Raw genomic sequence first — 26,340 nt, forward strand, 5'->3', positions numbered from 1 at the left:
TGCTGTCGACTCAGATTAAATTGTCAACTTGTATTTCGAAGCTTTTTTCAAGCTTTCAAGATGGACTCAGAAAAAAGAGTAAAGACTAAGGTGAACGCGTGGAGTTTGGCCTTTTGGCCGGGTTGTCAGATTTCGCCGGCCCGGGTCGTTGGCGTGATTCCGGCAGTCTGGCTAAAAGGTCAAACTGCTTCAGGTCCAAGCAGGGTACGTTGTCGACGGCGTAGCTATGGCATCACTCCGACGCAGATGCATTACAACTTCTTTAGACGAACACATTTTGAAATGACGAAAATAGGACTAAGACGAAAATTAAAAGGTCTGCCCAAAACAACACTGGTGGGGACTTGATAATAGATCCTATAAGGGCAATGGTTCTTAACCTGAGTTCAATCGAACCCCAGGGGTTCGATGAGTAAGTCTAAGGGGTTTGGCGAAGGTAAAGAAACGCAGAGCCCTATTTTCGTATACTGATTAAATCTCGGCAATGTGGCTTTTTGGACCAGGTTTTGGACCAGTTTGCCCCCAATTTTCTGGCTTAATCCATTCCTTTTAACTGTTATTACTCGATCTGATGGGAGTAAGAACTGGTTTGCTCAGTGGAAGGTTGACTCTCACTTGGTATGAGGGAATACAAAAAAAACATTGGGCAGCGTGGTCTCAAATTTTGACCTGTTTGTAAAACATGCTCTCAAAAGAATTTTGAACGGGAATTTGCTAAATTATTAGCTTGCTGCTAGCTTAGACATACAGTGGGGCAAATAAGTATTTAGTCAACCACTAATTGTGCAAGTTCTCCCACTTGAAAATATTAGAGAGGCCTGTAATTGTCAACATGGGTAAACCTCAACCACGAGAGACAGAATGTGGAAAAAAAAAAACAGAAAATCACATTGTTTGATTTTTAAAGAATTTATTTGCAAATCATGGTGGAAAATAAGTATTTGGACAATACCAAAAGTTAATTTCAATACTTTGTTATGTACCCTTTGTTGGCAATAACGGAGGCCAAACGTTTTCTGTAACTCTTCAGAAGCTTTTCACACACTGTTGCTAGTATTTAGGCCCATTCCTCCATGCAGATCTCCTCTAGAGCAGTGATGTTTTGGGGCTGTTGTTGGGCAACTCCCTCCACAGATTTTCTATGGGTTGAGATCTGGAGACTGGCAAGGCCATTCCAGGACCTTGAAATGCTTCTTACGAAGCCACTCCTTTGTTGCCCTGGCTGTGTGTTTGGGATCATTGTCATGCTGAAAGACCAAGCCACGTCTCATCTTCAATACTTTTGCTGATGGAAGGAGATTTTCCACTCAAAATCTCTCGATACATGGCCCCATTCATTCTTTCCTTTACACAGTTCAGTCGTCCTGGTCCCTTTGCAAAAAAACAGCCCCAAAGCATGATGTTTCCACCCCATGCTTCACAGTGGGTATGGTGTTCTTCGGATGCAATTCAGTATTCTTTCTCCTCCAAACACGAGAACTTGTGTTTCTACCAAAAAGTTCTATTTTGGTTTCATCTGACCATAACACATTCTCCCAGTCCTCTTCTGGATCATCCAAATGCTCTCTAGCGAACCGCAGACAGGCCTGGACGTGTACTGGCTTCAGCAAGGGGACACGTCTGGCAGTGCAGGATTTAAGTCCCTGGCAGCGCATTGTGTTACTGATAGTAACCTTTGTTACTGTGGTCCCAGCTCTCTGTAGGTCATTCACTAGGTCACCCGTGTGGTTCTGGGATTTTTGCTCACCGTTCTTGTTACCATTTTGACGCCACGGGGTGAGATCTTGCATGGAGCCCCAGATCGAGGGAGATTATCAGTGGTCTTGTATGTCTTCCATTTTCAAATAATTGCTCCCACAGTTGATTTCTTTAAACCAAGTCTTCCCAGCCTGATGCAGGCCTTCGACAGCTCTTCGGTCCCGGCCATAGTGGAGTTTGCAGTGTAACTGACTGAAGTTGTGGACAGGTGTCTTTTATATTGATAATGAGTTAAAACGGGTGCCATTAACACAGGTAACGAGTGGAGCCTCGTTAGACCTCGTTAGAAGTTAGACCTCTTTGACAGCCAGAAATCTCTTTTGTAGGTGACCAAGTACTTATTTCCCACTCTAATTTGGAAGTAAATTCTTTAAAAATTAAACAATGTCATTTTCTATTGTTTTTTTCCACATTCTGTCTGTCATGGTTGAGGTTTACCCATGTTGACAATTACAGGCCTCTCTAATCTTTTCAAGTAGGACAACTTGCACAATTGGTGGTTGATTAAACTCTTATTTGCCCCACTGTATCTGTTTTGAATTTGGAAAAAAAAAATCTTAATTCCGAAGGCTTCCGTGAATCCACATGTGAAACTTGTAGTGTTCGGTACCTTTAGCAAGGTAAAGAACCACTTTATTTGGGTACCCGATAGGTGAGATTAGGGTGTGACAGTGCGCAAGCAGTATTTCTCTGTAAACATGTCACGGCCTTGACATGCATGTTGTTTTCGCCAGACGTTAATATGACACGATGCCCCGCGCCGATTGGAAGGGAGAACATCGATGGGCCGCGACGCCTCAGACATGTTTGGCATTTAAAAGTTTACTGATGACACCAGGTTGAAATACATGAAAAGGGAGGAGTGGAAAGGAGGGGGAGTGAGGGAGAAGAAAAAAAAAACATAGGCCACATGATAAATAATGGAGAATTTCTCATCCCTAAGCCCCCCGGAGCAAAGGCAGAGGAGAGTTTTTTTTTATCTAGTTAATAGAAAGCGCAGCCGCTCGTTAATATGCAGGGGGCTGCGCGTGTCGCTCCTCAAGAGGCGGAATAAAAAAAAAAAACGCGTCGGCGAGGTTCTGCCATTAATCAACTTCAGCCCTGGCAGTTGGCTCGGACGCCATGATACATGTTTTTAACTCCAAACGGACGAACATCTCGGCTCGATAAGCGGCGGCGGCGGGGGCTCGAGGAGTTGTTGCCGGCCTAACAAGAATAATAATGCTGTCACGCACAAACAAGGCAGAACATGATCTGAGGCCTGAGTCGGGGAGAGGCGTTTGCGCCACCATGATAAATCTGACAAAAGCTAATTATTTCTGACACATCGGATGCATCAGAAAATCCCTCCAGACGCTAACGGAGGAGGAAGAGAGGACGGGGGGGCTTATCAAGCAGGAGTACATTAGGACTGGTCTCATAGCCTCTCGCCACTGCTCAGGAGGGGCTAAAAACAGGGATTGCTGGTTTAATTTGCAAAGAGTTGAGGGGAAAAGGAGAGAAGTGGAGAACCAAAAGTCGTATTTGCCATGTGGCATTTTTTATTGCCATGTGGCATTTTTTTGCCATGTGGGAAAATGGATTTTGCCATGTGGCTTTTTTTTGCCACACATGGCAAAATAAAATGTCACATGGCAAAATCCATTTTGACATATAGCAAAAAAAAAAAAAAAAAAAAAAAAAAAAAAATACCACATGGCAAAATCAATTTTGCCACAAGGAAAAAAAATGCCACATGGCAAAATACATGGCAAAAAAAATGCCACATGGCAAAATCCATTTTGCCACATGGCAAATTAAAATGCCACATGGCAAAATCCATTTTGCCACATGGCAAAATCGATTTTGACGCCTAGCAAAAAAAAAATGCCACATGGCAAAACCCATTTTGCCACATGGCTAAATAAAATGCCACATAGAAAAATCCATTTTGACACATGGCAAAAAAATACCACATGGCAAAATCCATTTTGATGCCTAGCAAAAAAAAAAAAAAAAAAAAAATGCCACATGGCAAAACCCATTTTGACACATGGCTAAATAAAATGCCACATAGAAAAATCCATTTTGCCACATGACAAAAAAAGACACATGGCAAAATCCATTTTGACACATGGCAAAAAAATGCCATATGGCTTAATCCATTTTGCCCCATGGCTATATAAAATACCACATGGCAAAATCCATTTTAACACATGGCAAAAACAAAAACCCACGTGGCAAAATCCATTTTGATGCATAGCAAAAAACAACAACAACAAAAAAAGCCACATGGCAAAATCCATTTTGCCACATGGCTAAATAAAATGCCACATAGAAAAATCCATTTTGACACATGGCAAAAAAAGACACATGGCAAAATCCATTTGACACATGGCAAAAAAAAATGCCACATGGCTTAATCCATTTTGCCACATGGCGATATAAAATGCCACATGGCAAAATCCATTTTGTCACTTGGCAAAAAATGTCACATGGCAAAAAAAAAAAAAAAAAAAAAAGCCACATGGTAAAATCCATTTTGCCACATGGCTCAATAAAATGCCACATAGAAAAATCCATTTTGACACATGGCAAAAAAATGCCACATGGCAAAATCCATTTTGCCACATGGCAAAAAAAATGCCATATGGCAAAATCCATTTTGACGCATTGCAAAAAAAAACTGCCCCATGGCAAAATCCATTTTGTCACATGGCGAAAAAAATGCCACATGGCAAAATCCATTTTGCCACATGGCGAAATAAAATGCCACATAGCAAAATCCATTTTGACATATGGCAAAAAAAAATGCTTCATGGCAAAATCCATTTTGACACTTGGAAAAAAATGCCACATGGCAAAATCCATTTTGTTACATGGCAAAAAAATGCTACATGGCAAATAAAACGCCACATGGCAAAATCCATTTTGCCACATGGCAAATACCACTTTTTGTTCTCGGCCCTGCTGAAAGGTAGTAGCGTTGCTAATCAAGTGGATCCGTCGTCAACATTTTGTTGTTTACAGCGTTAGCTTGCAAATCAGAACCCTTAGGGTGTACGTAACTATTGCTCCAGCAGGCATGTCCGCGGGCTATCTGGTTTGCGGTCGAGTCGATAGCGTGAACCTTTAAGCGCACAAGGGGAAGCAGAGGTTAGTCTAATTGTCAGACCACTGTGTCTTCTCCAGAGAAAGGCCTTTAAGAGGTTATGTCCTATTTAGTTTAGCGCGACGGGGCACTCTATTATTTAAAAACGATGCGGGAAAAACACATTTCTTCCATTTTGAGGTTCTCGTGGCAGTATATACCGAGGCGTCTCATGTCGGTGTCGAGGTAGCCGGAGCGAGAGGGGGGAAAAAAATGCTGTTATTAAAAGTTAAATGACCTTAGGGAGTGGGCAACGGCGGAGGATTTGGCCCACTTAACACCCACGTTTTAGCGCGGGGTAGTAAACACGCCCGGACAGATTCATGTATGGACGTCTAAAGGGACGAAACAAGCGCTTCCCTCTTAGATATATTTGCTAAGTGCATCTTTTGTCCATTACATGCTAAGGGGATGTCATGTGACTTTGCCAGTGAGCACTGATGGACATTGCGTGTGCATTATTATGGCTCATTCCAGAATTGGAGGACATTTGAAGTCCCGGCCTTCGAATTTTAAATAGTACAACTTTCTTGCTCGTTGCTAGCTAAACCACTACCGGTGTTGCATTCAAACGTGAACATTTATGGACGATACGCACGTATGCGAGCTGTGATGAGTGAGGAATGATAAATGTAACCTTGCCCGAGGGTCATGACATCATAAAAAAAGCAGTGGTAGCGTGGGTTAAATATCAGGCAATTAAACTAACAAAGGGCACAAGGACACAAGGTGGGTGGTTGAACACGTCTTACGTTCCCAGACAGTCTCTCAAACTCATAAAAATGTGCAAATTCTACAATAATTGGACCATTAAAAGCGCGAGCTCTCCTCGATGGCTGTCAGTCTACCCGGTTACGGATCATTTTATCGCGTGTGCAAAACCTACATGTGTCCCGGCGGGGAGTACCCGGGGCTGCCGTGTCCGTTGGTGTCCAGGTGGTCCAAAGCGCCGTTGATGTCGTCGTGGGCCGACTGCAGGAGGGTAGGTGGGCTACAGCTCAGCGTGCCAGGCGGGCTGATGCCGAGGAGCCCCGGCGGGCTGCCGCCTAGCAGCCCGGGAGGACTTCCGCCCATCAGGCCGGACGGGTCGCCACCCAGGAGGCCGTGGCAGCCGCCGCCCATGGAACCGCTGTTAATTAGGCCCGGGGTCCCCAGTAGGGGGAGGGTGGTCTCTGCCAAGGCAGCCTGTAGAGCATTAGAGAACTGTTAACAGCTTTATTATGTTGCAAGAAAAACACCAAATTTTAACCTTACTCCTTTCAAAATAAAATCACCTGAGAACGAGGAATTGACACAGACCCTTGGCGCAAGCTGACCTAAAAATGGTATAATGATAACTCGAAAACAGCTTTGCTGTGATGGCCATCAATGGCACGGACGTACCTGGGCGTCAATGGCAACTAGGGTCCTAATTAGCGTTGTTAATGTAAGGTTTTGGTCAACAATCACAATTGCCAATAGAGATGTTCAAGTTTTTGTGCCATTGGAATGAATGGCAAATTATTGGAACGATTGGAAATGAATGGGAAATTTTGCCCATTAGAAATAAATGGGTATGTTTTTGGCAAATTGTTGCCGAACCATACGTTTTTGGCAAAAACTGAATACAGGTAGTCCCCGGGTTACGAACAAGTTCCGTTTCTGCGCTGGTGACTTAACCTGAATTTCCGCCTAAGTCGGAATTAGCCCTTTAAGTACACCAAAATAACCCTAAATCTCAAAAATAACTATTTAAAAACGTATTATACGTCATTGGACTATCCTCGCCTAGGTGTTGGAGAAGTCTAGGCCTAGCTAGACAGCGAGCTAAGCGTCCGTGTGGTTTGCTGACTTTATTCAGCTGCTCGTGACATAAACACCAAAATAAAAATGAAATCAAATCCGTTTCATCTTCAATAACAGCAATTCAAATCTGCATTCATAACTAGCTGCTGATACAGCAATAACAATCCACAGAAACGATCAGCATGTATCGGTTAGCGTCCACGCAACAACAATCGCATCATTTCGCCCCAAATATTTGACCACAGTCGAAAACGCACAATAAACAGTACCGAAAAGGTGTTATGGATTGCAGTTCTCTCTTTGTGCGAGCTAATGGCTCTTCTTCGTGTGTGCAAATACGTTCTTCTTTGTGTTACATGCGCTCTTACTCCCGTGCGGAACTACTGCCTGCCTTATGCTTCCTGCGCCAAAATAAAAGCATGCATCACAAAACAAAAGTCAACATTATTAAAAAAATGACTAGACAGTAAGGCGTCGTGGAGTCGAAATCAAGTCGGGTACGTTCTAACTTGGGGATTACCTGTACAAATTTTGTTCCCCTTGTGATTGATAATGTGATTGATGGCGTAGTTCAATAATATTAAACAAAGTAGTACCGCAATTTTTTGGACAATAAGGGGCTACTTCAAAATCAAAAATTCATGTTCTGTGCTAATTATTTCTTCAGTTACCGTTCCACTTGTTTCATTAACTGCTAGTTATGGTATTTGGTCACACTATATTTGTCAGCGGCATCATAAGACCGTCAGAACTGTGGCATGACACTACCATTGGCATTACTGAATGCGTAAGACAGATGTCATTAAGTGTCATCCAGCAAAATTATGTGACAACCTCCATTTCTGTCCAGCTTGGATGCTTTACATCCATTCAAAACTGAGGTAATTTGCGGGAAGACACAAAATGACAACCCTAATAAAAATTCATTCACGCTCATGACAATGTCATGTCATAATTTTGATAGTCTTATGGCGCTACTGTCAAATAAAGTGTTACCAAATACCATAACTAGCAATCAATGAAACAACTGGAACAGTAACGGAAGAAAAAATTAGCACGTAACATGAATTTTGATTGGTATTTACGTCTGCAGCGCTGCAATGCATGCTAGGAGGCATGTTGGACAACAACAGTGTTGACAACAAGTGGCAGCAGAGGTTGACTGTCTCTTCCAATGGAGCAGTGATGGTCATATGAAGCTTCTTGAAGCAATGAATTACTGTCATAAGACCAAATGAACCACCATGAAGCTTTGAACCAACTGGCTGCAAAGATTCATTGTGGTTTATTGGTCTTATGACAGTCTTATGGAGCCACTGTCAAATAAAGTGTTACCAAATACCATAACTAGCAATTAATGAAAAAATGAACAGTAACTGAAGAAAAAATTAGCACATAACTATAATTTTGATTGGTATTTACATCTGTAGCGCTGCAATGCATGCTAGGAGGCATGTTGGACGACAACAGTGTTGACAGCATGTGGCAGCAGAGCTTGACTGTCTCCCCCAAGGGAGCAGTGATGGCCAAATGAAGCTTTGGGCGTATGACAAATAAGCCAAATAAACCACCATGAATCTTTTGGTCTTATGACAAATAAGCCAAATGAACCACCATGAAGATTTGAACCAATTGGCTGCAAAGATTCATGGTGGTTCATTTGGTCTTATGACAGTCTTATGACGCCACTGTCAAATCAAGTGTTACCAAATACCATAACAAGCAACTGATGAAACAACTGGAACAGTAACTGAAGAAATAATTAGTACAGAATATGAATTTTGATTGGTATTTACATCTGTAATGCATTCTAGGAAGAACATTCGATGACAACAGCGTTGACAGCAGGTGGCAGCAGAGGTTGATTGTCTCCCCAAAGGAAGCAGTGATGGCCAAATGAAGCTTCTTGAAGCAATGAAGCTTTGCAGCCAATTGGTTCAAAGCTTCATGGTGGTTCATTTAGTCTTTTAACATTCATGTCATGCCGGGGTCAAATAAAGTGCAACCGGTTAATATGTTTTGGTGTAAAATATCCCATAATCCAGCTAAGACTTATAGTCCATTGCAGTTTAACTATGAACAAATATTGTTTTCGTGTCAAATTTGGTGGGTGGCAACTTATAGTCAGGTGCGCCATATAGCGTGTAAATTACAGTATAAGATTGAAGTTGCTCAGATCGCAGCAGCAAGTGACAAGTAAACTTCCAGTCAGACGCCCAAGTCCCCTTGAAAACTTTGCCTCCAAATAATAAAAACTCCCTGACACTTGCCTGCCGAGCATTAAAGTTATATGCCGCGATTAAAATTTTAAAGTTTTTTTTTTTTTTTTGCCGTGAGAACCTTGCCGACGTACACAATGAACCCAAATCATTTATGACAGCCCGGATAAATATTAATGCGTACGCCCTTGCGTTTGCGCACGGACTCGATGAATCACAGGTGACTGCAGGGAGGATGGTGGACACGCGGGGGTGTTGCTAAGGTGGTCGGACGGTGAGGTTCATACCTGTAGGCTGGCGTTTAGTGCAGAGCCGTATCCCAGACTGGAGGGAAGGTTCTTGACGAGTGATGGGCTTCTGGAGAAACAGAATTTGGTCAAAAGAATATCTAGTCACGTTTATATTCGATTCTAATGGTTAAACGCATGAAATCATTCCCAACCGCATTTCCTTTACTTACCCTGTGATCTTCTGCGACCGACGTTTCTGGTATTCCACCTCGTCCACCGTCCACACGGCGCCTTTCACGTTCTCCACGCGCACAAAGCACTTGTGCAGGCTCAGGTTGTGACGCACGGCGTTCTGCGGGTCAGACAGCGAGGAAGCGCCATCGCTCATTAGCCCGACGTGCGTTTTTCAAGGAATTATGAACATTTATGCTCCGTTGATTTCATTAGCAATAAAAAAAGGGAGAAATGAGTGAAAGCGAATGCTCTTACAAGTCCGCCACATAGTACATATCAATCAGAGTAAGTAGGCTAAAAGGAGGTAATCAGCATAGCGAATGGCTTATGGTGCTGACAGAAGTGCTAATGCCGCCCTTGATAATGGCGATGCCAGTAACCCTCTTTTGCAGTTAATGGACACGCAGTTTTGAAATACGACAGCAAAAGAAGGTCACTGGACGAGTATCGACGCCATATTGTCAACGACTACACCAGCTGATTGATTGAATTCCAAAGTACATGGAAAAATCTAAATAAATGATGACCTAAGTACAACAAGAACAATTAGCTAACGTACATAGCAAATGTCTGCCAGCTTAAATGCTATAAAATGCTTTTTCCAATGCTTTTAGCAAATGGTTCAAACACATATTCCCACAAAAAAACAGCTAAATATACCTATAAACTAAATTACGAATGCATTAAAAAAAACATTAGCTCAGACAAAAAATTAGCTTACGTCGGTCTTAACAGGGAGCAGCTGGATTCAGCCATGGGAAATGAGTTGTGTAATATTCACTGTCGTGACTAGAGGGCAGTGTATTCACCCAAATCAATCAAACTAAATGCGAACACTTTCAAAAAGAAACCATTACAATGCCACTTAAATTCAACGAATACTTGAAGCAGCAAAAATGAATTTGAAGCTTTTTTCTAATCGAATTACTCAAGTTAATCGGTTAATCGTTTCAGCACTAAACCTAATTAAATCCATATTGCGCACTTGTTTAAATTTTATAATAAAATACTAAATAGTTCGGTTGGGGTGTGGGTACAAACGTTTCTGATATTCAACATAGTCATATGCTATTGTTTATCCACAACAGGATTTATTACCCCATTACTAGGGTTGTTCCGATCATGTTTTTTTTTTGGTCCCGGTCCGATCCCGATCGTTTTAGTTTGAGTATCTGCCGATCCCGATATTTCCCGATCCGATTCCTTTTTTTAACTCCCGATTCAATTCCAATCATTCCCGATAATTTTTCCCAATCATATACATTTTGGCAATGCATTAAGAAAAAAATGAAGAAAACTCGGACGAATATATACATGCAACATACAATATTTGTTTATTATGACAATAAATCCTCAAGATGGCATTTACATTATTAACATTCCTTCTGTGAGAGGGATCCATGGATATAAAGACTTGTGACTTTGTATATTGTGACTAAATATTGCCATCTAGTGTATTTGTTGAGCGTTCAGTAAATGATACTGTAGCCATGCCCAAATGCAGGATGGGAAGTGGAACCATGACCGTGCGTAGTGCTACCAATTGATTTATCTTCTCTGGGAAATAACATACAGTGTTAAGAAAAAGATCAATTGCTACCTTGCTTCCCCACATTGCTTCCCATGATATTTCTAATCGTAGGGAGAGGGATTGTAAGGCTTTAGCCAATTAAAAAAAGGCTCCAAAGGCTGCCAAAATACACTCTACTCATTTTACGCTGCCTTTTATCTCTCTATGTAGGTAAAACGGCGCCACTGCAGATTGAGCGCGACAATGCGTGAGTGGGTCGTGCAACGCATGCATTGATTGCGTTAAATATTTTAACGTGATACATTTTTTAAAAAATTAATTACTGCCGTTATCGGGATAAATTTGATAACTCTACCTTAAGCCTAAATTAAAGACTCTGGATGAGTGTAACATATTGTGTCTGTAACGTTAAATACAATTAGAAAACAATTTAATTAAAAAAAAATATATATTTAAAAAAAAGGCATGGCCGATATTTTTTTGCCGATTCTGATCGGGATGCCGATCGATCGGGACATCTCTACCCATTACTATTCATCCTTCACACAGGAAACAGAAATTTCATTTAATCCATCTGCAGGCGACCGGTAGATCAAAATTTTACAACACTGTGCGCTTAAGGCAAAACACTACCACTTTTGTCCACCTGTGTCGCTCAAATCAACCAAAACTGAAACGTTACCTCGTATTCTTTTAAGGAATGCTCATCAAATACCTGTTTGGAGCAAGTGAACAAGCTAATTGGATGCCATGATTGAGTCTAAAGGGAGCTCAGTCACTCACAAGACAGGGTGAGGTTCACTTCTTTGTGAACATGTGCGTGAGAAAATAGTAGGAAGTGTTTATTAACAATTTATTTATGTATTTATTTGATGAAAACACCACTAAATAAGCTGTACGTCTTTAGTAGGGTTGTCAAAAGTGTCGAAAATAAAGTACAGGTAGTCCCTGGGTTAAGAACAATTCCGTTCCTACGCTACGTAACCAGAATGTTTACGTACATCAGAATTAACCCCTAAAAATGTCAAAATTACCACCCAAAAAGTCCAAAAGTATTGTATTTTGTTTAATGATGGAGGATATACGGTCCTCTGGTGGCAGCGTTGGAGGCTGCTTGGACTGATTGTATTACTGAGGAGCAGATGAGACTTATCTTGGTTTAGCCTACATAAGGCTGTAAGTTGTTTCAGCTAATGTAGGTTTGTGTATGCATTTGTAATTAAAGTCAGAGCTTCAGTTTGTGGAGTAACGTGCGAGTCATTTGCTATGAGAAATGTAAATAAGTTAGCATTTGTAGCATTTAAGCTAGCGGACTTTTGTTAGGCAAGTTAGGCTAATTTAATCTACTAAATTAATATATTGATCAGACTAGATGGACGTTTGAACACCAATTATTTTGTGTGAAGTGTTTTATTATTAAAATGTGTGTCATTTTTCATAACGTAAGTGGACGTATGTGTGTTACAACTTTACAAATTGTCAAAAGTGTAGGAAGTAAAATGCTTCAAAAAACAAATTTGCCTTGTTTGCCGTCTGTCAAGCTAAACGATTTCACGTTTAGTGAGGACAGAACATCAAAATAATACCATTAAGTATGAAATAAGATGCAGTGAGGTACAATAAGTTATGTTTATGTGCCTTAAAAAAAAAAAAAAACTTCGGCATGAAGTCGAAATCACGTAAGTCGCCTATGTCGTAACTACCTGTAGTGATACTGAAATGTCTTATCCGAATACAATATTGGATCAATACAAAGTTATTTGTTTTTGCACGACAATAGCCCACCAGTATTTTGGCAAATTAGATTTTGCATTACTCCTGATCGTAATGGAGGATATTTTTGTATTCTCCTTGTTAATCATTGGCTGCCATTGACAATGAAAAGGCTAATTGGATGCAATGATTGGGTGGAAAAGGAGCTCAGTCACTTATAAGGAAAGATGGAGCAAAGTATGACTCTTTGTCCATGAGAAAATAGTAGGATGTGATCAGCCAACGCCCCTAAATTAATAGTGTTTATTAACAATTTTATTCATGTATTTATTTAATGAAAAAAGCTTTGTGTCTTCATCAGGATTATCAAAATTGATCAAACTTACCGTAATTTTTGGACTATAAGCTACATTTTTCCTTCATTTTGAATCTTGCAGCTTATAGTGCAGTGCGCCTTATATGTTGATTTATTTGGGTTAATAGGTAACACTTTATTTGACAGAGGCGTCATAAAACTGTCATAAGTATGTCATAATTATGACATGACACTATCATGGGCATTACTGATTGCTAATAACAGATGTCATTAAGTGTAATCTAGCAAATTGTGTCGTTAACTCCATTTATGTCCAGCTCGGATCTTATACATCCATTCAAAAGTGAGATCATTTGACGGATAACACTAAATGACATGTGTTATAAGTATTCATTAATGCTCATGACAGTGTCATGTCGTAATTATGACGGTCTTGTGGCACCACTGTCAAATAAAGTTTCACAAAATACCATAACTAGCCATTAATGAAACAACTGGAACATTAACTGAAAAAATAATTTGCATGGAACATGAATTTTGATTGTTATTCATATCTGTAGAGCTGCAATGCATGCTAAGAGGCATGTTGGGCGACAACAGTGTTCACACAAGGCGGAAGCAGAGGTTGACTGTCTCCCTCAAGGGAGCAGTGATGGCCAAATGAAGCTTCTTCAAGCAATGAATGACTGTCATAAGACCAAATGAACCACCTTGAAGCTTTAAACCAATTGGCTGCAAAGGTTCATGGTGGTTCATTTGGTCTTATGACAGTCTTATGATGCCGCTGTCAAATAAAGTGTTAATGGTTCATATGATTTTGTGTAAATAGCCCATATCGCACTGAGGACAGGTGTGTCTTGTAGTCCAGCGCGGCTTATCTAGTATGAACAAATGGTGTTTTTGTATAAAATGGTGGATGGCGGGTTTTACATCCATTCAAAAGTGACATAATTTGGCGAATATGACGTCTGTTATACGCATATATTAATGCCCATGACAGTGTCATGTCATAATTATGATTGTCTAATGAAAGTAGGGTGACCAAATACCATAACTAGCAATTCATGAAACAACTAGCACAGTAACTGAAGAAATAAATAGCACAGAACTAGAACTACAGAGGTAGATTTTTTTCTTTCCAAAGCCTTAGGAACAAGTGGGAGAACCCTTTTTTTGTTGGGTTTTCTTTATTTGGCGTGGTAAGATTTTTGGAAAAAAGTCCTTGTTGACTCTAGTTAGCAGGTCTGCTGCGTTCTCAAAGCTAAATGCTAAGTTGTTTGGTTTGTAGCTCGTATCCGCTTTGGTCGTGGCAGGCTGACAGGTTCTTCCCGGGATTCGCCCCGAGATTTGTTTCATTTCTGTGGTTTAAGCTAGTAGATCGCAGTTCAATGTTGACATAACGTTGTCTCATGAGAACTTTGGAGAAACCTGGATATTTGCCAACAATTCGAACAGAAACGCAGCATGAATCATTGAGTGTTTGGGGGATTTTAGTGCTATGTTTTGGCACAAAATTTAGCCAAACTTTTTTTTCGCTAGCAAAAACGTCAAAATTGTTTGGAATTTTGACGTTTATAAATGAATACATCAGGGGTGTCAAAGTCACTTTGGTTCGCTGGCCAGTTCGGATCATTTACATCCATTCAATAGTCAGATAATTTGCTGGATAACACTGAATCACATCTAAGCGTTCAATAATGCTCATAACAGTGTCATGTCATAATTATGACGATCTTGTGGCGCCCCTGTCAAATAAAGATACCATAACTAGATATTAATGGAACAAATAGAACAGTATCTGAAGAAATACATGGCACAGAACATGAATTTTGATTGATATTTATATCTGTAGCGTTGCAATGCATGCTAGGAGGCATGTTGGACAAAAACAGTATTGACAGTAGGTGGCAGCTGAGGTTTACGGTCTCTCCCAAGGGAGCAGTGATGGCCAAATGAAGCTTCGTGATGCAATGAAGCTTTGCAGCCAATTGGTTCAAAGCTTCATAGTGGTTCATTTGGTCTCATGACACACTTCTGGTACAGTGAGGACAGCTGAGGCTTATCTATGAACAAATGCCGTTTTCGGGTCAAATTTGGTGGGTGTCGCCTTATAGTGCGAAAATTACAGTATCCAGATATTGGATCAATACTCTTTTATTTGTTTTTGCCAAAAGTTATATATATATAAATGGAGATTGCATTTTCCTTGTTAACTCAATGGCCGCCATTGTCGGAGTAGACGTCCAATCCATTTGAAGTGGAAGGGTTGGCAGCGAATGAACGTTCCCACTTCAAATGGATTGGACGTCTTCTAGAGATAAACAAGGAATTCAGAGTCAGAACAAATTTGATTTTTAAAATAGTTTTTCAGCATCTGATTCGAACAAAAAGCTTTAATATCCTCGTAATATTTATCATCTTTCTCATAAGCAAATCTCGCATCTGACCTGAAAATCCCTGGATTTGATTGATCTTAATGCCCATGGCTCTGAATATGATAATTTTAATATTAATGAGCAAATGAGCAGTTTTATTATGCATGCTATATAGTTAGAACTAATAAGCTTCTGGATGAGAGAAGAAAGAAGAGCATGTGTGCGTGCGGCACGGGGGAGCAAAAAAAATAAAAAAGGCTGATATTAAACTACCTTTCATTCCTTTCTTTTCTCCTAAACAAATTCTCTCCATTAATCAAAGGAAAGGCCATCACGCTAACGCTTAGGAAAAAAAAATGGATGACCTTAGTTATAAAGCGGGAAATAGTCGTAATGACGCCGTGATGTCAGCGCTATTGTCCGTCGGGAGGCGGCCTTCCCTCGCACGTGCTCATTTGCATGCCGAATCCAAATGAATTCACTTCTTGAGCCGTGACGCCACGTCCTGAATGTTGATGCCGGATGAATTTGCGATACAACGACAATCTCACAATAATGCGATGCAATTTCTCACAATTTTGTATGAAATCATCAAATGTGATCTGATCTCAGTCAAAATCACACAGATGAAACAACTGTCTGCTTTAATTAAAACCGCCCATACATTTATAGGTTTTCGTATTTTAATGAGGATCGTATGCAAACAAGGAAAGAAGGGGGGGGGGGGGGGGGGGAATAAGTAACTGAACCATCACATTTAATATTTTGTGGCCCCAACTTTGCCAGCATTAACTTCAACCAGGCGCTTCCTGCAGCTTCATTATCAGTCACATCGATCAGGACTAATCTTGGCCCATTCTTCTCTTCAAAACTGCTGTAGTTCAGCCAGATTCCTGGGATGTCTGGCATGAATCGCTGTCTTTAGGTCATGGCACAGCATCTCAATGGGGTTCTGAAGTCTGTACTTTGCCACTCCAGAAGGTGTATGTTGTTCTTCTGAAATGATTCAGAAGTGAATTTAATTCTGTGTTTTGAATCATTGTCTTGTTGCTGCATCCATCTTCTTTTTAGCTTCAACTGTCTGACAGACGGCCTCAGGTTTTCTAGCAAAACTTCAACTTCAACTTCAATTCATTCTTGCAATAAGTGGAAGTTGTCCAGGCCCCAAGGCAGCAAAACAGCCCCAAATTAAGATGCTTCACGGTGGGGATGAGGTGTTGATGCTGGTGAGCTGATCCATTTTTCCTCCACACATGATGTTGTGTGTTACTCCCAAACAATTCAACTTCAATGTTTTTTTAGACAGCAAGTGGCTTCCTCCGTGGAGTCCTGCCATGAACACCATACATATAGCTGATGGGTGGACAGAGATATTGGACTGCACCAGTGATTTCTTTAGCAGACACTCCTAAGGTTCTTTTTGACTCTCTGAGTATTCTGCGCTGAACTCTTTGCGTCATCTTTGGTGGACGGCCACTCCCTGGTAGAGAAGCAACAGTGCCAAACTCTCTCCAATTGTAGCTAACTTCTCTGACTGACGATTGATGAACATCCAGACTTTTCGAGATGGTTTTGTATCCTTTCCCAGCTTTAGACAAATCAAGAACCCTTGATCGCAGGTCTTCAGACAGCTCTTTTGACCGAGCCATGATGCACATCAGACAATGCTTCTCATTAAGACAATTCTTACCAGGTGTGTGTTTTATAGTGGGCAGGGCTGCTTTGAACCACTCATCAGTGATTGGGTACACACCTGACTTAAATTGTTAGGTAAAAATTGGTTTTAATTGCTCTTTAAGTCTCCTTAGGCCGAGGGTTTACTTACTTATTTTTCCCCCTTTAGTCATTGTTTGCATGCTATCCTCATTAAAATATGAAAACCTATAAATGTTTGGGTGGTTTTACTTAAAGCAGACACTGTATTTTCGTTGGTGTGATTTTGACAAAGATCAGACCACATCACATTTAATGGAGATTTTATGCAGAAATGTAAGAAATTCTACCACTGTATATCACTAGCTATAACGTTTGTTACTTTGGCATGCATTCAAATTGACTGCAGCCAAAGGCAAGGTGTATGTTTTTATATCTGTGTGATTTTGATAAAGATCAGTTCACGTATCTGGTATTTACTGATCGACTGTTTGGATTACTCTAACACACTTAATACAATCAATCTGGCAAGAGTATCTTTTCTCGTATTTTACTGTTTGACTGTTTGTATTACTCTAACACATCCAATATAAAAAAAAAAAATAGCACTTATACCATAGTTCAAGGAAAACAAGCAGCATATAGGGCATAAGAGATACATGACGCCTTCTTATCATGGAAGCCCAACGTGTGCGTCATGCGACTGACTGAGCAAGATTGACGCTGACGAGGCAAGAAATCTACAAGCCCACGTCTGCACCACCAACTCTCGCAATCGTTTCTTTGGGACAGTCCAGAACAGATGGCGGGACATCTTGTCTTGACAAGAAACATCCAATTAGGAGGAACCCGCGACCGACAAGTGAGCTCTCAGCACTCACATTGCTCTGAGTTGGCAAAATCCACAATCCTTGTTGCCCTGACAACAGTAACTCCAGAATCCTCCTGTCCAATCCACAAACTAAGGTGGCCGAGAGGTGTCAGGCGAAATGCAAAGTCCAAACACTTTGCAAATCAAAAAAGCACGAACCCCAATTGCAAACGCTTTGCAAAAGAAAAAAAGCACGAATGCAAACTGCCACAACACGATCCCCAATTCCTAAAGCGCGATCACAAATTGGCAAAAGCACGAACCCCAATTGCCACAACACGACAGCAAATGGCTCGCAGCACGAATGCAAATTGCCCCAACACAATCCCCAATTCCTAAAGCGCGATTGCAAATTGGCAAAAGCACGAACGCCAATCGCCACAACAAGACAGCAAATGGCTCTCAGCACGACTGCAAAAGGCTCGCAAGACAATTGCAAAGATGATGACCCGGAAGTTAAAAATAATAAATAAATAATTAAAAAAAAAGACGACACTTTGTATATTGCTATATGTGCTTTGTGACCATCTCTCCGGGCCTCCGTAAAGTTAGAGGGAGGCTTAGAGGGATGTTATCACTCGAAAATTAATATCTCAAGCACCCTAATTTACAGCAAAATGGACCCGAATTTGTTTGGGCTATGTTCGTGCTAGCCTTGTTAGCACACCCCTGTTATTGAGAGAGTTGGTACGCTCCATTAGCTGCAGTAGCTAAGCTAAGAAAAAGGTACAAGTGACGTCCTCACTCGTAATTAATTTAGAGGGATGTCATCACTCGAAATTAGTATCTCAAGCACCCCAATTTATTGCAAAATGGACCCGAATTTGTTTGCGCTACGTTCGTACTAGCCTTGTTAGGACACCCCTCTGTGATTGAGAGAGTTGGTACACTCCATTAGCTGCGGGAGCTAAGCTAAGAAAAAGCTACGCGTGACGTCCCTACTCGTAATTAATATCTCAATAAAAGCTTAATACTGTATCTACAAAACCGTTGCAGCACAAACAATTAATATCATTTTTATATAAATTTGCGTCTGATGGGGGTGGGGGGGGGGGAATTTACGGAGGCCAGTAGAGATGGTCACAAAGCACATATAGCAATATACGAAGTGTCTTTTTTATTTATTTATTTTTTTTTAAACTTCTGGGTCATCGTCTTTGCAATTGTCTTGCGAGCCTTTTGCGGTCGTGCTGCGAGCCATTTGCTGTCGTGTTGTGGCAATTGGCGTTCGTGCTTTTGCCAATTTACAATCGCGCTTTCGGAATTGGAGATCGTGTTGTGTCAGTTTGCATTCGTGCTTTTTATCTTTGACAAAGCGTTTGCAATTGGGGTTCGTGCTTTTTCTATTTGCAAAGTGTTTGGACTTTGCATTTTGCCTGACACCTCTCGGCCACCGTAACAAACGGACAGTAATCCTAAACAACGCCCAAACACACCCTTCTCCTGCCCAAGGCCCGCCCCGCGAGAGCCTTAAAAAAAGACAACGTTTAACTAATCGTTGTCATTATTCTCAGGAACCTTTTGTTGATTTGTGATATGGTGACCTTGGAACGCGTCTGCCTCTTCGCCCGAGTCTGTTTCGCCTTGCTGTTTGATCGCCGTCGACCCGAATAAATTGTCAACTTGTGTTTCGAAGCTTTCTTCCAGCTTTCAAAATGGGAGTCAGTACAAGGGGTTAAGACTAAGGTTACCGCGCGGAGTTTGGCCTTTTGGCCGGGTTGTAGGTATTTTCGCCAGCCCGGGGTGTTGGAGCTGCGCCAGCGCGGGTCCGGCGGTTCGGCTAGTGTGATTCTGGATATCTGGCTAAAAATGTAAGATTGCTTCACTACACTGGTGACTTAACCCTTTCATTACACCAAAATAACCCGAAATCTAAAAAACAGTCAAATAAATACAGAAATTTTTGGGCAGATTCTCTTCAACCATTGGCTGTTTATGAGCGTTGATTCCTCGCTGGAAAAAAAATGTTGATGACTCGACCACTGAAACAATCATCTAGTCTGCCTGTTTGACCTCCACTTTGCCCACCCCTCATGCTCGACGGCCATCTTTCTTCTTAATTAATCAATGATATGCAGAGAGAAGGACGCTTGAGGAGTAGGTGGGAAGGCAAGGAGGGGGTGGAGTGGGTGTCTCGCTCAACAAAAGGTGCTGATGATGGAGTGGCTGCTGTATAATTAGTGCGTCGGCGCCCTCTCCACGCCAAGTATTTTGCTTTTAATTGCACCAAACGTGAATTTAAAGAAAAGATAAAAAAAATCCGAACGTATACGGTAGTGGAAAAAGTCCTACCTTCCAAGTGGCGGCATTGCGTCTGAAGTAGGCAAACGTGCGCGTGAACCAGCTGTAGATTTCATTAAGCGTTAACTGCATGTCGGACGAGTCCATGATCGCCTGCGACGAGACATCAAATCACAATTAATTTCAATCTAATCAAACCCCGCTGAATTTTATCCCCACTCACCTGTCTTATAAGGGTTGCATAAGTAAACGGTGGTCTGACATCTGCATTCTTATAAAACTCGTAGTTTGGGGCAATCTCTGGAAAAATAAATACTGTGTCACCACCTGAAATAATTGGTACATTTTTATTCCTCCAGGTATTGCTTCACGCACACTTTCATCAAATTAAAAGGAGGGGGCGGGGAGGTGAAAAAAAGGGCGAGGGGCACATCAAATCAGCATTTTCCATGACTAACAAAATGCATTTTTAATTAATGTCTCTCACGAGAGATCTTAAACACTAATAAATCCATAAAATGAGATCCGTGCAGTTAGTTAGCCGCGCGCTGAATAATTGATGGGACTTGGCGCTAAACACGGCGAGTAAATACAAACATCAAAGCGCCGGGCATTTAAAATGCAAAAGTACGAAACGTCCTAATGCAATAAATGTTGTATTTACTTGGCCGTTATTTGAACTTAATTAACAGTTGTGTAATATTTATGCGCAGACTAGGCTTTGTGTCTATTTACATTTAAAGTGATTAATCATGCAGGCTAGCATGAGCTTGTGTGTGTTTCTTCACGATGGCAGCTGAAAATTTAATGGTATTGAGTATAATGAAAATTACAGTTTTAGAGGGTTTAGCATTCTTGCGACCCATTAAAATAAGATTTTCAGAAATGTTCAGATTTACAAGTTCTATTGGGTTTGGGTCTAGGGATTGAGCCGACCAATCCATGACTGAAATCGTCACAGTAAAAATTAAGCGATTTCAGTTGAATTTCAGTTTTGATGGCTAGCTATCGACTTCAGTTCGGTAGTTTGAATTCAACATTTCGAATAATCTGGACTTCATTTTCAGTAAATATGTATAAAATGTTTGATTTGAATGAATCAAACCACAATACTAGTTGCGTAGCGCACGGACAAATGAGCTAAACACTTTGGCTAAATTGAATTTACTCTTGATCAAGTTCACAATATTGATAAAATACTTAAGTCTACCTAAAATCTGAAGTTAGCATGATAGAGTGGTACGAAAAAGTATCTGAACCTTTTCGAATTTCTCACATTTCTCCATAATGTCACCATCAAATGTGATCTGAACTTTGTCAAAATCACACAGATGTAAAAACAGTGTCTGCTTTAATTAAAACCACCCAAACATTTATAGGATTCCATATTTTAATAAGGATAGAATGCAAACAATGACAAAAGGGGGAAAAATAAGTCAGTGAACCCTCTGCCTAAGGAGACTTAAAGAGCAATTGAAACCAATTTTTACTAAACAATCTACGTCAGGTGTGTGCTCAATCACTGAGGAGTAGTTTAAAGCTGCTCTGTCCACTATAAAACACACACCTGGTAAGAAGTGTATTGATGAGAAGCATTGTTTGATGTGCATCATGGCTCTGTTAAAAGAGCTGTCTGAACACCTGCGATCAAGGATTGTTGACTTTGATAAAGCTGGGAAAGCATACAAAAGCATCTCGAAAAAGTCTGGATGTTCATCATTCGACAGTTAGAGAAGTGTCGACAAATGGAGAGTTTGGCTCTGTTGCTTCTCTCTCAAGAAGAGGCCGTCTACCAAAGATGACGCCAAGAGTTCACCGCGGAATACTCAGAGGTAAAAAAAAGAACCCTAGAGTGTCTGCTAAAGACTTACAGAAACCACTGGCACAGTCCAATATCTCTGTGCACACATCCGCTATATGTAAATCTATGGCCAAGAATGGTGTTCATGGGAGGACCCCACGGAGGAAGCCACTGCTGTCAAAAAAAAAAAAAAATGTTGCTCGTTTAATTGTTGCAAAAAGGACTTGGACACTCCACAGAAGTTTTGGCAAAATATTTTTTGGACTGATGAAACCAAAGTTGAATTGCTTGGGAGTAACACACAACGTCATGTGTGGAGGAAAAATGGAACAGCTACATCAATACCTCACCCCCACCGTGAAGCATGGTGGAGGGAGCATCATGATTTGGGGCTGTTTTGCTACCTCAGGGCCTGGACAACTTGCAATCATTAATAGAAGAATAAATTCAAAAGTTTCTGGATGTTTCTTAGGACAACCTGGGGCAGTCTTTCAGACAGTTGAAGCTAAAAAGAGGATGGATGCTGCAACAAGACAATGACCCAAAGCCCAGAAGTAAATCAACTTAAGAATGGTTTCAGAAGAGCAAAATAAACATTTTGGAGTGGCCAAGTCAAAGTCCAGACTTAAACCCCATTGAGATGCTGTGGCATGACCTAAAGACAGCGATTCATGCCAGACATCCCAGGAATCTGACTGAACTCCAGCGGTTTTGTAGAGAAGAATGGGCCAAGATTAGTCCTGATCAATGTGCCAGACTGTTCTGCAGCGACAGGCATCTGGTTGAAGTTTTGCTGCCTAAGGGGGGCCACAAAATATTAAATGTGATGGTTCACTTACTTATTTCCCCCCTTCTGTCATTGTTTGCATACTATCCTCATTAAAATATGAAAACCTATAAATGTTTGGTTGGCTTTAGTAAAAGCACTTTTTTCATCTGTGTGCTTTTGCCAAAAATCACATTTGATGGTGATTTTATGCCTAAATGGGAGAAATTCCAAAAGGTTCAGATACTTTTTCATACCACTGTAAACACTTTGGCTAAATTGATAAATATTGATAAAATACTAAAGTCTACTTAAAATCTGGAATTACCATGAGAAATATATTTTTTTATGCTGTGTAGTTGGACCTACCCGACGACAGAGGCATGGAGTATTTGTCCGAGTGGCGTCGGCGCATGGCTCCCATGCTGGGCACGTTGGCGCCGCCGAGCACCGAAGGGACCTGGGGCATGGCCGCCATGGGGGTGATGGGTGCTGTGGGTGTGGTGGGCGTCTGTGGTAAGTTAGGGGGCGACGCTGACGGCAAGTTCTTGGACATGGTGACGCTGGAGACCAAGTTGAGCTGTGGGGAAGATAGGGCGTCAGTGAATTTGTTTTCAAGTTAAGCTACATTTATTTCTTTACATTTATGTATATGGAGTTTTACACGTTTTACAATTTTTTTTAAAACTCACTTCTATACGCCACACACGACAACAGAAAAAAAAAAAAAAATCGCTCACATGTGGACATTGTTTTGAAGAAAAAAAAAAGCATTTTAGAACTGCACTTTGTGTGTAAAGCAGGAATTGTATCTATAGTTTAGAAGGACTGAATCAGGGGCAAGGAGCATGAATTGCGGTCATTGCGTCTTAAGTTGGTGCAAGAAAATATGTGAAAACAGTAACAGACTGAATTTGTGTCGTGAGGCTAGGGAAGGGACCGGCCCTGAACAGTTGCTTTAAACAAACTGAAACGCTGAACATACAATTCATCAGCCTGTAAAAATCCATCCAAAAAGTTGAGCGGTTTATAGTAAATTACAAATTACGCTATCAGTGTTGTTAATCTTATTTTTAAAATAGTAATTAGTTACAGTTACAAACTACTTCTCTCAAAAAGTAACTGATCAACGTAAGAGTAATTAGTTACCTGACAAAGTAACTGACATTACTTTTCATGTTCTACATCTTATTACATGATCCATTCTACTAACATATTTCACATCAAATATGTTTATAGTCAGAGTTCAAGAAAAGTTTCGCTCCAGTGACTATTTATGGAAATAAAACACAAATTATTAACATATTGTAGCATCTACAAGGTGAAGATGATGATGATAATGCATACCGAACAGGAAAAAAGTCCATTATTTTCAAATATTTGTACTCACCTGAACGTCACGAACTGTACGGAAAAACATAAATGTGCCCAAGACTTTAAGATGACGCTCGCCACGCTAAATGGTAATGCTAGCGAGAACGTGAATGCTATGCTAACGGTCCGAGCCACCTCCTATCGTGTTTGAATCGGCATCACACACCCCTTCCCTCCTTCCCCCTTCAGGGAGTAACAAAGTAAACTAGAAAATGCAATTTCTGCAGAAATTGCTGTTATAGTCGATATATCAGGGTCCCTTCAGTTCCTGTTGATTTGGGGTATCTCGGGGAGTAGGTTTTTAGCAAAATTGTGGCCAAACCGTACTTGTAACTGTACACAACTCTTACACCCTGAAGGGAAAAGGTACCGTTCTCGCATACACCATATAATTGTTTGCATTAGTATAACACATTAGTATAACACATTCATTTAACTATAGTTTGGGCAGACTCCACTCAGTGGCCTTGAACACAGTAAAGTGAATCACCTTATCGGCGTTGATGAGCGGGAAAAGGAAAAATGGTACCATTTCTCGTAGGCACCGTCTAACTGTTTGCATTACTCGCACACACGTACTATAATCAATCAGGGAATAGTATCATTTCTCATATCCACTGTAGGACTGCACTACTCTAACACACCTAATGTAAAATAAATAGCACACCATAGTTTAAAGAAACAGAATTGATACACAACGCCATCTTATCACAGAAGCCCAAAACGTGTGCGCCACGAGCAAGATTGACGCACCAAACTCTGGCAATCAGTCCTCCCGACAAACGAACAAGAACAAAGACCAGCGCGCTTTGTCCTAAAACAAGTAGTGCCAGCCCGGATAACAAAGTTGATAGCAGGCGCTTGTGACGTCAAGACCAACGTCGGTCGCTGTGGCAACCACATCCCATCCACGCACGAACCTAAACAGCCCGAAACCGGCCAAAGAGGGATGATCCCAAAGCAACGCCTGGACACGCCTCCGGCCGGCCCACGGACTTAAAAAACCCCTGGACACTGAGATAAGACAGATTTTGCTGCTCGGAAACATGTAGCCTTGTTTTGGATCCAGAATTGTCCCTCCGTCGTCTGTTTTTGCCTTGTTTTTTACCATTGTCGACGAATAAATTGTCAACCTGCTTTCGGCGAGTCTTTTTCAAACTTTTGGAACATGGAGTCAGTACAAAGGGTTAATATCAGAGATGAACGCACGAAGTTCCGCCTTCCCGGTTGGCGTGCGCGGTGGCAGCATCGGCAGAGCGGCACTTTGTTCAGCTGTCGCTGTTTCCGTGCGGCTTGTCTGGGGAGGCGAATTTCAACAACCCCTTAACTTTCTGGTTGTTTTGATGTGTAAATGATGTGATTTGGACAAAACTGTAGTACAAGTAGTGTTTTAAAATGTCACTTTTTTTCCAAAAAACCCCCTGCGTTTTTGGGCAAACGGTAATTTTTTTGAGAGCCTGCGTCATGAGAGAATTCCAATCGATGATTGATGGGTCAAACGACATAGATGGTAGCTTTTGGTAGCGTGGTAGCGTCGCATTCCCACAATTACTCCGCTCTTCTCCCTCCCGTCCCTGACACAGCTGTGTGTTTCCTCTAACAAGACTCGTGGAGAGGAGCCAACCCATCTCGGCTAATTACAACGGCAAATTGTATCATGCGATTTCTAATTAGAGCACGCTGTTCGAGATTAGCCAACGATCAGCCTCCGTGTTATCGGTCCCCATCTCGCTTTATCTCTATTTATCGCTCCCTCCCTTTCGAAGTACAGTGAGAAAGATCCTGTTTATGTCATCCTCAAATTCCGTCGCATTAACAAAGAATGACTCAGTTACTTAACGTGTCACTCACGGAAAAGCGTGAAGGCACTCCACGTCTTGGCTCATAGTCCATCTTTCGTCTCCAAATCTCATGTGAGAGGCTCCAGCCGAGTGGAAAAACGGCAAAGTGACCTTTCAGTGGTAATGACGTCGTTACATATTCAAACCAAATTGCCTTAATTGTGAGTCGACAAGTGGGGATGCAGCGAGAAGGTATCAGCGGGGCCCACTGGTGTTGATAAATAGACGGAAATGTCAAGTTGGAAATACTCTGGGCCTGCTCAGATAATTAAATGTCCACTTGGCTGTAATGAGCATGAAGGGTAGAAGTTAAGGAGAGGTTAAAAAAGGATATTGCTGGATCTTTATTGATTCAGAACTCACAATTATCGAGAAAGCCAGCAAAACTTTTGGATGCAGAAATAATCTTTTTTACTTAGAGCAGGGGCGTCAAATGTACAGCCCATGTGTGGCACTTTTTTGTTCTGTCATTGGAGATGATACAGGAAGCTCAGGTGGGTGT

General features: G+C 41.2%; 1 protein-coding gene across 9 annotated transcripts in view; it reads right to left on the reverse strand.

The window, feature by feature from the left end:
- foxp2 (forkhead box P2) overlaps positions 1 to 26,340 on the reverse strand; it is a 195,189-nt gene that overhangs the window by 4,824 nt on the left and 164,025 nt on the right. For 8 of the 9 annotated variants that reach the window (XM_057854886.1, XM_057854889.1, XM_057854888.1 and 5 more), the window contains 6 exons: positions 22,993 to 23,203; positions 20,280 to 20,383; positions 20,108 to 20,209; positions 9,353 to 9,474; positions 9,180 to 9,249; positions 5,775 to 6,073 (listed from right to left, as the gene is read on the reverse strand). In XM_057854886.1, the coding sequence (XP_057710869.1) occupies positions 5,775 to 6,073; positions 9,180 to 9,249; positions 9,353 to 9,474; positions 20,108 to 20,209; positions 20,280 to 20,383; positions 22,993 to 23,203 (908 nt within the window). The remainder of the gene's footprint in view (positions 1 to 5,774; positions 6,074 to 9,179; positions 9,250 to 9,352; positions 9,475 to 20,107; positions 20,210 to 20,279; positions 20,384 to 22,992; positions 23,204 to 26,340) is intronic. The other variant, XM_057854890.1, reaches the window with a different exon arrangement.

Source organism: Corythoichthys intestinalis, chromosome 13, assembly GCF_030265065.1.
Source record: "Corythoichthys intestinalis isolate RoL2023-P3 chromosome 13, ASM3026506v1, whole genome shotgun sequence".
Classification (NCBI taxonomy): Eukaryota; Metazoa; Chordata; class Actinopteri; order Syngnathiformes; family Syngnathidae; genus Corythoichthys; species Corythoichthys intestinalis.